Here is a 14,100-nt window from a genome sequence, read left to right as displayed (position 1 = left end):
AGAAGAGAAACTTAGGAGTTCCCAAATGTTCCAGGAGCTCGTGCAGCAAGTACATGGGTGAATGGCAAACTGCTTCTGTGCTACCTGAGTCAATCAATGTCAAATAGGATCACATAATACCATAGGAGAAAGGCAGAGAAGTACCTATGTAAACACAAACTGATCCAGATGAACCAGAGCACTTCCTTCCATGGCTGATAACATTGCTAAATAAAGCTGTTTTGCTGTAAATATTGCATAGTTGGTCTTATGTCAAGGATGACTGCCTAAATTCAGTAAAGATTATTCAGACATTTTTCACTTGTTTTGTAAAAGCAACATCTTTACCATCCCTTTTTATTTTGATTAAAATCTTAATACTACTGTGGCTTAGAGTAAGGTAGAAGATGCTTGGTTGTCTGTTTCAATATTAAGCCAAATTGGAAGGAAAAACTTGTGTTAGGGATTGTGAAGAAATGAGCATTGAACATCATTCCACATATGTTTTTGTAAAGACATTCGTTTGTTGCATGTGAAGATCATACACAGCTTGGATTATTGTATTTGTATTTGGCTTTTTGGGTTGCTATGGAGATGGGTGGTTAATACTGGGAGAGCATTACAGCCCAGGTTGGTTTACAATCTTTCAGGATTTCTGCCTTCTTTACTATTGCTTTAAATGTAGTAATCAAGAGAAAAATACAATATTTTCACAAAAAAACCACAGCTAACATAATTTCAAATGCAGTGTGCACAGCTGAAAATATTGGGGGGTTGTGTATTTAAACCAGTTCTTAAGGTGCCTTGTGAGCAAGAGATAATGGAGTGTTATTGTGTGGCAGTGGGCTGAACCTAACAACTAAAGTGTACAGTGCTTGTAGAACATCTGTTGGGGAAAATATTGCTTCAGTGACTGGTGTTCATAGGAGTAGTGAGAATAACACGTTGATGACATTTTAACAGTGAGAATAATATATAGGATAATGGAAAAGGATGCCTTGATTGCAAAGCTATATTTCAATCAAGTATTCTGATGTTTCCATAAACCACACTCAGATGGCCTATGACATCAGCACCATCCAGATTTAGTAATCCATTTCCCTCCCTCTCTGTTATTATTTTCAATTTTAAAAATTCATAAGATTAAGTATTATTTAATCCATGACCTGAAGATTTATATTGGAAACTTGACATGATCCATTGCATTTAGAAAGAATGCATGAGAGGAACCTGGGTTTAATAATTCAGTATTAATCTTTGATTGCCAAATAGAAAATGAAAACATGACTGTGTTGGAAAACTTGTCCTCAGAGCTCATGTCACCAACTTTACCTGTCTTGCTGGAGTGTGATGGAGAAAGAGTAGTATTTTTTCCATGAAAAACTTCTATTATGCTTGATGCACAGACTGTGAGTATTGGTCTGAACTCACAGGCTTGGCTGGTCATTTTTGTAGGCTATGCGTCTTATATCAGATACATTTCTTTCCCCTGAAATTTAAAAATTCTGCAGCCTAAAAGCCTGAGACAAAATACGTATATTTGGCTATGTAATTGGAAATATAATGGGCTTTGATTATGCAAACATTTTTGTATGTCCTTGTAATGTGGTCTCACCTGACACTGATGAACATCGTCTCAAGAATAAAAATAAACATAGGAGTTTTTGTGATTAAAAGCTCAGTGTAGATTTATATTTTGGCATTTCATTAAGCAATTTATATGCTGCTTGCAACCAAATATAAATGTTTTGTCTATGTTTTTCAGAACTGCAAGTATGCTTGAGTATGACTGCCACACTCACAGTAACTTGTGCGCTGTGTTTTCTTTTCAGCTTTCAGAATGATCCCTTATCCACTGGAAAAAGGACATCTTTTCTACCCTTACCCTATTTGTACAGAAACTGCAGATAGAGAACTACTACCATGTATGTTAAACCTTTTTTCTCTTACCATTGACACCGAAGAATTGTTTACCTGAATCTTGCAGCACTGATCTCCTTTGATGCCTTTTAAATTGTGTATACTGGATTAGTATAACCAGATTGACAGTGAGCCTCTGGAGCTCCCATGATGGTTCAAGAGGCAGCTTCTAGGCATAGTTCATAACAATTAGGTGTATTTATTATTTCTGACAGCATAGCAACAGGGAGAGAGATTACCAAGGAGGTACAAATCAGTTAGATCTTGCTATTCTCTCTTGCCAAGACACTGATCTTTCATCTAGGTTTACATCCCATCAAACCGAAAGCACAGTGTCACAGCCTTGTTAATCTTTGGTAGGCACACTAGCTACTTAAATTCCAAGGCAAGATCCAACTTGCTTGAGGACAGCTGGATCATTAATGCATCTAGTACTCATGACAGGTTATGCTTACGTTTTCCAAAAAGCAGTCTTCAATAGCAGAAGAGGGTTTTCTTTGGGTTATGGTGTGTGTGCTATTATGAAGAGATTGATGTGAAGTCATCTCAGTTGATTTTATGTGGCTTTATGGTATGTCTTAGGAAAGTGCCAGCAGTGTTCCCAGATACGGATATAAAGAGGGATCCAGCCCTCAAGAAGTGTTACAGTCCAAGCTAATGAGACTCATTGCAGTGCATGCAGTGAAGCACAAGAATGCAGAGGAAGAGCCAAAGCAGGCAATCTTGTGGTTACACTTCATTCCCATGTGTGTTCTCAGTGGGACTTCGTGTGAGCACAAGTGGAACACACACAAGTTTGCAGCGTCAGGGCAGAGGAGGCAAATAAAAGTTGATCCAAAGAAGAAGATTCTTTTCTCACCTTCTCTTTTCTGAAGAAGAAATAAAGAGAAATCTGTTCTGGAACAAGTAAAGTGCCTGCTTCTGCTGGGAAGGCTGGTTTTGTGGGCATTTGCACCCTTGGTAGTCTTTCATTCAGAACCTCTCTGGTTTGGGCTGAAAAATGTGTTGCCTCTTTTTATAAGCCTACATGAGTAAACATTAGGTGAGAATAATACAGCAAAAATCCACTCATTGCAAGTCTCTCCTTCACAGCACATTCTTGCTGATATTACGCAGAAATCCTTGGCAACTGACAATATCTCCCCACCCCATTATAATCATCCTAATTATAACAACACCTCTCAGAGTGCTCTGCCTGCTTTACTCAGAGGGATGCTGAGCTGGGGAGGGTGGAGTGTCAGGAGATTTAGGAATGACAAAGTCATGCAGAGTAGCTCAGCGTTCTCTTTTTAGATGCAAAACTAATCGTTCTTGTCAAATGTTAGAAGCGAGGGACTCTTTAACAGCATATGCAGACAGTGTGTTCTGCTCTAGCAGTTAGGAGAAATGCCTTTCACTGCAAAATCTCTTGGGTTAGAGGAGGGAAGGGTTTAACATACCGTGACAGACACAGGTGGGTTAGAGGGGTTTTGCATACCTGTCCACACCCTTTAATTCTGTGTGTTTTAAGGGAGAGTCACCTGGAATTATGTCAGAGCAAAAAAATCTGATAGGCTCTACAAATTAAAAATATTAATTACAAAACCTTTGCCCAGACTGGAACAACAGGGTTGAGCCTGTGTGGAAAGGCAGTACAAGAAAAGCACAAGTGATCCTAGACTTACGAAGTCCATGATCTGGTATTTCTGATCTCTACACTTATTTTAAATCAAAGAGAAGTTGTAATCTAGCTCTACTTTTGTTTTTTTAACTGATCAAACTAGCAGACTCAAAAATCATAAGTATTTTTAGTTTTAAACTCTTATAAATTCCTGCTTTTGGTTTTTAGAACGACTCCACTCTGGATTAGTGCAGTCAAGAATATTATCCTGCCATGTTGCTGGATTACCTTGTGCTTATGTTATGTCTGCACGTACAATGAGATGAGAGCTGATCACTGAAGCAAAGAAAGTAGGCAAAATGAAAGAGTAATGTTTTGTGTATATGAATAGCCAAAGGATTTGGGTATATGGGAAGCCCTGAAATTGGTCCTATATGAGAAGAAAAATGTTTCAAAGTTTGCATTTATCCTGACTGTAGCTCTAAACTGTAGACTGAAGGAGTGAAACAGACAGGTAACATAGAAGTTTAAGGGATATATCCTTCTGATAAATTATTAATTATTCTTTTCTAACCCTTTTAGTCGTCTCAGTGCTGTTTTTTCCAAAGTCCAGTGAAGGATTTTTTGTACCAGAGTCAAGGAAATTTCTGTGTTCCTATTAATGTATATTAACAAACATTGTAAAAATTCACTGTTCATTTAACTTCCAGATTTTAAAGTATATGCCTATATATCCTGCTTTTAGGATATTTTTTCTAGGTTCTGCACATTAAACACTCAGAATTTACAGTTACAAAGGCTGTAGTTTTACAGCCTGGTTTAACTGGTCTGCAGCCATGCTTCTGTACGGATGGGCTCACTGCTGCTCCCAGGCACATGTTGCTGCATCCTTTGTGTTTCAGCATTAGCAAACATGCAGCCATGGGGTTAGTTAATGATCTACACTAAAAAATTGTTGTTTTATTTCCAGGTCTGTTTTCTGGGATCAGCTGTTGCAAAGCTGCATTATACTTAGTGCTGACAGAAGGAAGGCAAAAGTAACGTGTGCATAGCACCAGAGCAAACCAGAAATACGATCTTTAGAGAGAATTACCTTGCAGAGATGACTAAGACAACAATGATGTCCTTAGATGTTTCAGACCTTCCATGTATTTCATCCTAAAAACGCACCTTTGGGTGTCTCTGGTTGTTTAAACCACATAAGAACATTGGTTTGGTTTTGGTTGGTTGTTGTGTTTTGATTTTTTCAACGTATAAAGCATTCCCCTTCTCATATTTTTTTCTACAGCATTTCACGAAGTTTCAGTTTACCCCAAGAAAGAGCTTCCCTTCTTCATCCTCTTCACTGCTGGACTCTGTTCTTTCACAGCCATGCTCGCCCTCCTGACACATCAGTTCCCAGAGCTTATGGGGGTCTTTGCAAAAGCTGTGAGTATTCTCTGCTGCTGCTCTCTTCTGGTAAATAAAGACACTAGTGCAGGAAAAGCTGGGCTAAATATTGTCAGGTATTAAATATCTGCATATCCAGAAGCATCAATCCGTGTCTGAGCAGGGGGACAATATGCACAACTGTCAAGGTTGCTAATCAGTAAAACACACTGCTGTTTGTCTTCTCTGGTTTATATGGCTCTGTTGTTAGGTTAGATTGTTTGTGATTTTGCCAAAAAAAAAGGGCTGGTGGGAGAAGTGAATATCTGTATTTTCATATATCATCCATTAAAGTGAACTAATTACAGTTTGCAGAACCCCTCTGTTTTGTGTAGAATCATAGTGGCTGCTGTGATTTCCAATGCAATAGAAACTCTCAGTATGAGCAGAAATAGTGTACTGTTAACCAGGACAAATTTCTGTGTATTTTCCCTGAACTGCCAAGGAGGAAGTAGTCTCAATATTTCCCTCATAACTTTTCTGAACTACATCCAGAGAAGTCTCTCCGAATTCTGCTTTTTTAATCCACCAAGGATTAATAAATGTTGGAGGATGAGGGGGAAGAGCAATGAATTATTCTAAACCAGACTTTTTCTTAGCAAAACCAAGAACATCACTGCTCCAGAGCGCTACAAGATAAAAAAATCCACTAACAGAAAAGCTCTAGGATAGTAAAAAATCCTTCTCCAGTAAATACTGAATATCTTCCATTGTAATACATTTTCTCAAATAAATCTGTTCTAGGTCTTGTGTTTCCAAACTGGCCTGGTGGCCTTGTTTGTGGTGCTTTTGATTTGGGGGTATAGGGAAGTGGGGTGAGGAGGCTAGGCTGAAAGGTTTTGGCAAATTCCAGATTGTCAGTACTTTTTCAAACTCCTTTGCAAATGGCAAGAGACTCCCTTTGCACCTTTGGGTCTTCGATTAACCCAGGCCTGTGAGTGATAGAGGTCTGGTACAGCAGTGGTTCTTGAAACAAGGATTTTCTTTCGTTAGCTCTAGAAGACAGAAAATAAGGTCAGTTGTAGCAGAAGATATCTCTTCTATCAGCAAAAAGTACTGAAATATACCTGAAATATTATTACTTGTTTCTTGAGTGTGTACATAGGCATTTGGTGGGCAGTAAGTGTTTAACTTGGTCATATGATCATAAATTTCTCTGTAAAGCTTTTCTTGTATTTGGTGGTTGGGTTTTTCTATTCTTTAGTTACTGAAGTTACTGAAGTGTATGACCCTTGTTTGGCTCTTTCAATCAACTCTTTAATTTTCTGATACTGTCACAGTTGCAGGTCCCAAATCTGTCCCTATTAGCCTTGTTACTGTGTTTATCATCCTTGTATCCTGAAAAAAGAATACATGCTGGCAGCATAATGAGACTTTGTACTTAGTTCTCCTGCCACAGGCAGTGAGGTACTGGAATTGGAGAAAATTGGTTGACTGTTTTCATGGGCTTAAATCACCTGGCTTTGGTTGCTGACTGCAGAGAGAGAGAATGGAAGTTACGTTGGTGGCTTGTTGGTAATTATTTCTCCATGGTTTGGAGCTTGCAGGTTCTAAAGTCATTTGGGGACTAGAATCAGACCAGAAGGATCTGTTTCCCTGATGTGTAAGTGCAGCTGCCATTGGTATTAAGATAGTTACCCCAGGGCTCTGTATGGGGTTAGTCAGTTGTGCATATCAGAGCAAGTAAAGCTTCTAGTTAGTAAGCACAGACAAACAGAATTGAAATGTGAGCTACTTTGTATGTGTAAAGATGGCAAGATTACTCAAGGTCTTCTGACCTCTATGGATGAAGTTGTTATGTCAGTTAAGGTGTATTAGGACTTGGTTCAGCTGTATCTTGATCTTCATAAACCATTCAGCAGCCAAGGTTTTTTTGTACATGGGAAGGACAGAATTTAAGAGCCTGTGACAGTAATTTAGTAGCTCCTAGAAATGCCTTGATTCAGAAGGCTCATTTTTGTTGTCTTTTCTGGGAAAAGTTTCCCAGGTGCATGAGACCAGAGAAAACCACGGCAGACATCTCTTGAAATGCAGCTGTATCAGGACAGAATAGAAAAGGTTGGGTGAGCCCTGACTCTTCCCTTTCAGTTTTAGGGAGGATTATTTTGTAAATAACTAATTCCCTAAGCAGCTAAAAGATTAATGTGCTGACTGTTTCTGTGGCTGTGTTCATGGAATTACATATTCCTGTCTGGTTGGTAGTCATTGTGATGGTGCCATATTACATTGTGAAACTGTGCATATATGCACATTATGTTGTACCTGGAAGTAAGTTTGACTCTTCCATAATAGAGTTGAAATAATCCAGTTCTTCTGTGATATTTTGTCAAACTGAGTATAAGGAAGTTTAAAATGACAGTAGATCTTAGCATTTTCTCTTGGCTGGAAGAAGCATTTTCGTAGCTTGTGCTTTTAATTTTTGCTAGCCTTTCTAACAATATGCTTATGGAAGTCAAGAAATAAATACAGGCAGAACAAATTTCTAATTGCATGGCTTGGACAAAATTGCCAGGACACTGTTGCTAGTATCAAATTTCTTTCTTTGACATGCAGAAATTTAACAATACCTGAGAAATCATTAAACATATAAAAGTGCAGGGACTTTTGTAACATGATAGCAGTAACAGTGTAACTTAAATAAAATTGAGAGTTGTATTAACACAGGGGTCACTATATAATTCGAGTCAATAGTCGTTTTACCTAAAATCTAAACGTGTACTGCCTTTTAGTTAAATTTAGTTAAATTTAGTTAAATTTTTAAAATGAGTCAAACTTCAGAAAGACAAAATTTTCTGATTTGATTCCTTTGTTTGAGATCCTCACATGATGTGTCTCAGTATTTCCTGTGTGGTGGATGAGACCTCAGTTCAGCAGGCAGGTTTGCCCTGGGAGGTACTTTGTCTGCTTGGACGTCTGCACATGCCAAAGCAGGGAACATGTGGATCTGAACACAGGGACTGAGCACTGAATAGTCAGTTTCTCCATGTAAACACCAACCACACTGTGGAAAAGCTCGAAAACAGACTTCTACATATACATTTGAATCAAATAGCACTATTCAGAAGGTGCTACTAGGAAGCTGCTCTCTGCCAGCTTTGAAATAGCCAGGGTGGCAGTTTTCAAACACAAAATTACAAGAGAAAACAGGTCTGCTATCACCCCTTCTGCCACTCTGAATTCTTACTCTACTGCAAGTGCTGTGGTTTTTTTTTATCTCTGTGGAAAAAGACAGTGTCAAAAGGAAATACAAAAAAATGAAATTAAAAAAAAAAAACCTAAGAAAAAACCTCAGCATGTATCATGCAGACTAAGCCCTCTTGGGTGCTGGCAACAAACTGGATAGGCATCTGCTGTTGAGGAAAGGAGCACCAGGAACTTCGTAAGGGCCAGACAGCCGCAGCACAGAAATTGTTTATATCACCTTGCATCCTCAACTGGCATCCTCAACTTCTTGTTGTCAGCAAAGGTTTTGCTTGGACTTTACGGAAGTCAGGTTTTGTTATCCCATGAGTTTAAAAGTAGTTTGTCTTCCTACTGATTTTCCAGGTGGAGAAAAACTTGGCTTGTTTTAAGCTGCAGATAATTTGTTGAGTTTGTTATAGAATACAGTCAACTACTTTATCAACAAAATTCCTATGAAGTGCAATAAAACTCACTGTCAGGCAAATTATTCTTGTTTCATTGATTTAACAAGCATGTAATTTGCACTAGTTACAAAGCTGAGTTTTATTCAAGTAGGTGTGATGGTACAAGCTTACCACATCAATCAAGTGCTGCTCAAATAGCAGAAGATACCCTCTGAAGAGCCTTTTGCATTTTCCAGAATTAAATGAACATATTTATTTAAGCACTTCAGAGCTTAACCAGAGGGAATGCCTTTCCTTGGGCTAAGCCACTTGAAACAGAAATAGGACTCTAAGATTAGGTAAGCCAGTGTTCCATTGATTCAGCTGTGGCTCATGTTATACAGCTTGACCTTTAGTACCAGAACTGAAATATTCTGTTCTGCTTCAATTAGTTTTTCCTTCGACCTGTGCTAATGACAAAATGACATTACCAGTGGTGGTGTTACCTGGTTTTCCCATGCTGCACAAGTTGTCCATGATGTAGTGTCTGCATTGTATGCAAACACATCCAAAAGGAAAAAAAAAGAGTGCTTACTATTGCCTTTAAAATGCATACATGAGCATTGTAAATGTTGTACTCTCTCATACACATATAGGGCCCCAGCATAGCTGTATGTAATGTGTAGAGTTGAATTGCAGGCAGTGTAAAGCACATTTAATATGTATTTCTCAGTTTCAGGAGTGCTTTGGGTACCTGAGTTCTGAGGTGTGTAGCTGCCAGTGTTTTTCCTGTGATAAAATGTTCTTAATTTGCTTGATCTTTTTCATGTATGCCTGTCTGAACACTAATATGTCAAAGTCTCTTTGAATGTTGTGTTCTGCTATAGAGAGAGGATGTTAAGATAAATTTTAGTCAGTGACGCAGAGTATGATAAGATAAATTCCATTTAGTGATGCCTCCATGTATATAGCAGATCTGTAGATAACCCTGAACCATTTTAAACCTGAATCTCAGGCACTCCTTTTGTCTCTGCAAGGTGGTCTGGTAGACCCCTGTTACAAAAAAAAACTCTTTTTCTCTTCAGTAGTTTTTGGGTTGAGCTTTTAGTGGCTTCAGTGTGAGCTTGAATCTAGGATGTGAGATGTGTGAAAACTTTTGAAGTTCATTGCTTTAATCTTTCTAAAAATGGTGCTCTTGCTTTCTTTGCTGCAAAATCCAGAAATCTCTGTATATGCAAGGTTCAAGAATTTGAAAGTCTTTATGTGTGAATTATGTCATTTTTATCATGCTGGAGGATTTTACAGAGATAACAGCAAGAATATCTTATCTTACTGGACAGTTTTCTCTTGAGATGTATTGTGTCCTGGATTTTGATCTGAATGCATATCTGATTTCTTTGCAGTTTCTCAGCACCCTCTTTGCCCCTTTAAATTTTGTGATGGAAAAAGTAGAAAGTATCCTGCCCTCCAGCCTGTGGCACCAGCTGACGAGGATCTGAGGGAGCATGCCCGCTGACTGACTGCCATGACATCTTCTGTGCCAACTTTTTGTTGACCACAAGAAAGCATGATAAAAAAGGGAAGCAGTTGTAAGACTTTAAAACTCTTCATGGATTGTCTGTTCTCATATAAAAACTGTTTTGTTGTATGAAATACATTGATGTTAGGTTCTATTATATTTTGCCTTCAGAAAAAAAAATAAACTTTTGTGTATTGTAGAATTGCTGTCTTTTGACTTTTTCAGTACACAGATTCTACTTTTTTTTTTAAACATGTGTGGTATCTGCTTCACCATAGCTAGGGCGTGGCTGCACATTCCGTTAATGAAAAAGCATTAATAACTTTACAATTAAGCAACATTGTCATTGCCTTTTCTTATGGAGTTTAATTAAGGTGAGGCCCTCACCTCTCCAGACAGTCTAGACGAGGCTTCTAGACAGTTAAAGCTCTTGCTTAAAGCAGCTTTAGGCTCTCCAGGCAGTTTGGATTCAGCACTGGGGTTCTGATTTCCTTCTCTGCACAGAGGTCAGCTTATTCTCATTTGAACTTTCAAGAAGCCCACATACTTGACATATTTTCTTCACACCCCTGCTTTTTCCAGTACCTTCTGAAGGCTCATTAGCAAAATGGGTGTTAGTTCATGCACAATTGATAGAGAGGCTGGTGTTTCACTATTAGTGTTCACCTCAGGAAATCTTATCCTTGTGCTGTGAGATGTTTAGACTAAGTATTCATTTATGTCTCAGCCACCATAGATGGAAACTTCTGAGGCCAGCTCTATGATGAAGATTTTGATCTGGAAGTTGAAACAAGCAGTCCTCTCTGTCAAGAAGTGAAACTGCATCCTTACAGATACCACAAGGGCGTTTTTTTCCAACTCACCTTCCAAATAAGCATATCCTTATGCAGTGGATCAAAAATGCCACTTCACCCTTTCAGCTTCACTGCTGCTCTTAAAATGCTGAGCAGTTTAAGGGACTGCGATCACCAGCAGATAAGATTGTTTATCAATGAGGAAATGAGTGAGCAGAGATAAAACTCCCAGTACCTCAATTGGTATAAAAGGAAAATATTTCTTAACAATAGATGCATTACATTATTTTTTGCTCATTTGATCACAGACACATTAGTCTAGTAGAAGACAAGTAGTTGTCCAAGTGAGCAAAAGTACCATGTTAACACTGCTGTGCTATGAGATTAAAAAAAGGCAGCCCCACACTAGCAGAAATGAGCTGTAGGAGTGAGACCTGGGGGAGGATGTAGGAGATCAGAGAGCCCCATGGCCAAATGTTATACCTGGTGAGACTGTTTTCCGTACAGTTTTTTTAATCTCTGGCTATTACTCGTGCAAAACAATTCACTGTAATGTTGAAATTACTCTGGCTTGCAGTTAATGTAGGATGTGGCATAAGATTAGAGGTAATGGATTGCTAGTGGATAAGCATGTGGAGGTATGAAATGGGCCAATATTTGTGTTCTCCTGTTTTCATCTGAATTGCTAGAACAGCCACAGAAAACACCTTCACAGCATGTGCTGCTGTGTATCTCCAGCTGAAAAACTAGGGATAGCAATATTGATTTGTTTGCCACACAGCAGCAGTGTCAGAATTATTTAAGGCTGGTGAAAGTCAGAAGGATCAAGCATAGTCAGGTCTTCTGCTGTGCTGCTTTGTGTCACTTATTCCCAGCCATCTCCAAAACCTTCCAGAGCTCATTTTTATATACCCTACATTTCAAAAGAGCAAATTGTTGTGATTCACACTCCTAAAAGTAAGTGTATTTGCATTTTCACATCAGTGTGTATCTAGCTATATACAAATTTCCATGTTTGTCAGCAGCTAAGGTAGTAGTTTGGCCCTCTGTTAGAATATATTATGATCTGTGTTGGAATTACTATCTGTAATAATCTGATAAGAAGGAATACTTACTTAACTCCTGGAAGAATCACATCCTTCCCTTGAACTGTGAGGAACATTTAGGAGCTCAAAAATAACTTTATGTAATTTTATTTCTACTATTTCTAGTATCTATCTCCTTAATAAGCAGTAATGGGCCATGGATTTTATCTAGAAAATCGCTCTTTAATTACAGTTCTAGGCATCTGGAAGACTAGGCAAATCAGACAAAAGGATTTTCATTGGGCAGAGTTTATTGCCTTAGGCTTTGCTGCCTCTGACATGTTTCCTGTGAAGTTCAGCATGGCTTAGATCAAAAAGCAAACACAGCCCATGATTATAGTGATGGAAAGCCTCTGGCTTAGTGCAGAGATGAGCCTTGTGGAAATCTGGTTCAGATAATAACTCATCTTCAGATGTAGGGGTGGAGGAAGCTTTTTAACTCCAAATGTTAGCAGTTCCTGTTTTTCTTCTATAAAGACAACTTAATAGAATTTGTATGCACATTATTTCTTTACACTATAACCTGCATAGCACAACAAAAGGAGATGACCCCCCTGGAGTGTCAAGCTGGCCACTTTCTGTCCCTCCCTCCCACTGGATAGATGTACAGCTGCTCCCTGGCAGGAGCTGCTCTTGGAGGGGTGAGCACTACACCAAGGGGAGAGCTGCTGCCTGCTCTCTTTCGTTTGGTGTGTACGCTGAACATACAGACTCTTTTTTTCAGAGCATGGAAGTCCTTACCCCAGTAGAAAGGAGGAAAATTATCAGGAGTTTTGCCATCTTGAAGAAGCCTGCAGAAGCTAAGCATGCAAAGGAAGCTGCCCCTCTTACACATACCACACACACCCTTTCATACCTAGCATGGCTGTCACCCTGTGGTGGCCTTGAAGACCTCAGTGGCTGTAGTTACAGCAGGTTGTACAAGCTAGCCCCTGGCTCCACATGGCTTTCAGGAGGGCTCCTGCCCAGCTCCCACCACAGAGGGAGCTGTCAATGTATTGATTCATCTGCATTTGTTTCTTTCACACGAGATCTTACTTGATGAAGTTGCATCCATTTCACCAAGCAAATGAGCTGTTACACAAAAGGAACAACCCAGTATCATGTTTGTGATTACAGCCCATGGGCTGCTGCTGTCTTTCTGATAATAATTTAAGTTCATTTGTATAATTTGAAGTGGCAGGTAGAACCTGCAGGCTCTGATGTGTGACCACAAAACCACTTCTGCCCTTGGAGACAGGCATCACCTGCATGAAACCCTTCCAAAGAGTGTGGGGTGAACACCGTGGAGAAGAGCGAGCCTTGGTACACTTCATGCTGCCACACTGGAGTAAGAGTTGTTTCTTCTTAGCAAAAGCACCCTCCCCAGATCCAGATCTTCATTAAACCCCCAAAATTCCTTTCCCCCTTGCCACCATACACTGACCTCCACAAGAAGCTGGACATGGAGCCTGCAGGCAGTGACCAACAGCTGTGGTTTGGGCATCTGGGCTGGATGCCCTTCAGCAGCTGTGCAGCACAGTACCAGAAATGCAGCATTTTATTTCTAATTCACATCTGCAAAGAAGTTTACACAGGGGTGGGAGGCCAGGATGAGATGCGCAGATTGGTTTTAGATATTTTTCCAGGAAAAGTAAAAGCAACAATCTCTCAAGCTCCAATGCCCACATGCCCTAATATACACCACCATTCCTAAGTCATTCCCCTTTTTCTATGTGGTAAAAGAAAATTAAACTTTTTAAATGAGATTTCACCTATAACAGCTCAACATACTTTTTAGGGTAAAGTTTGTTGAAATTAGTGGGGAGGGAGCAATCCCAAAAAGCTTGGCAGACTAACGGCATTTCAGGGCGCTGCTAGGTTCTGAGTTCATGCAGCAAATTAAAGGGAACTCCCTCAAGAAAATTGGACTGCATATTTTAAAAAAATAATCCTACAACCATTAGCATCAGCTAACATTATTCTGACACTAAAGTGTCTACCTAGGGACAGCTGTTTCCTCTTCATGACTAAATACATGAGTAAGTTTATTCCATAGAAAAAAAATACAGGACTATTTCATTTGCCAAGCCTGATTTCTGTTTCTTCTTTTTTTCCCTCTTTTTTTCCCTTTTATATTCTTTTTTTGATTTTTGGATTTGCTGAATATTGTGGAGGGGCCTTTCCTGGCAATATTTACATCTCTGGGTGTCTTCTGCCACTAAGAAAT

The 14,100-nt window shown here is 39.2% G+C and overlaps 1 protein-coding gene across 2 annotated transcripts in view; it reads left to right on the top strand.

The window, feature by feature from the left end:
* ST7 (suppression of tumorigenicity 7) overlaps positions 1–10,214 on the top strand; it is a 136,508-nt gene extending 126,294 nt beyond the window's left edge. For both annotated transcript variants that reach the window (XM_085042670.1, XM_085042679.1), the window contains exons 13-15: positions 1,812–1,904; positions 4,788–4,927; positions 9,897–10,214. In XM_085042670.1, coding sequence (XP_084898796.1) covers positions 1,812–1,904; positions 4,788–4,927; positions 9,897–9,992 — 329 coding nt within the window. In that variant the 3' untranslated portion in view covers positions 9,993–10,214. The remainder of the gene's footprint in view (positions 1–1,811; positions 1,905–4,787; positions 4,928–9,896) is intronic.
* The last annotated feature ends 3,886 nt before the right edge of the window (positions 10,215–14,100 follow it).

This window comes from Lichenostomus cassidix, chromosome 1Aa (assembly GCF_008360975.1).
Source record: "Lichenostomus cassidix isolate B80296 chromosome 1Aa, HeHo_3.0, whole genome shotgun sequence".
NCBI classification, from domain to species: Eukaryota; Metazoa; Chordata; class Aves; order Passeriformes; family Meliphagidae; genus Lichenostomus; species Lichenostomus cassidix.
The sequence above is the reverse complement of the archived record's forward strand: the minus strand, read 5'-3'. Positions and strand labels throughout refer to the sequence as shown.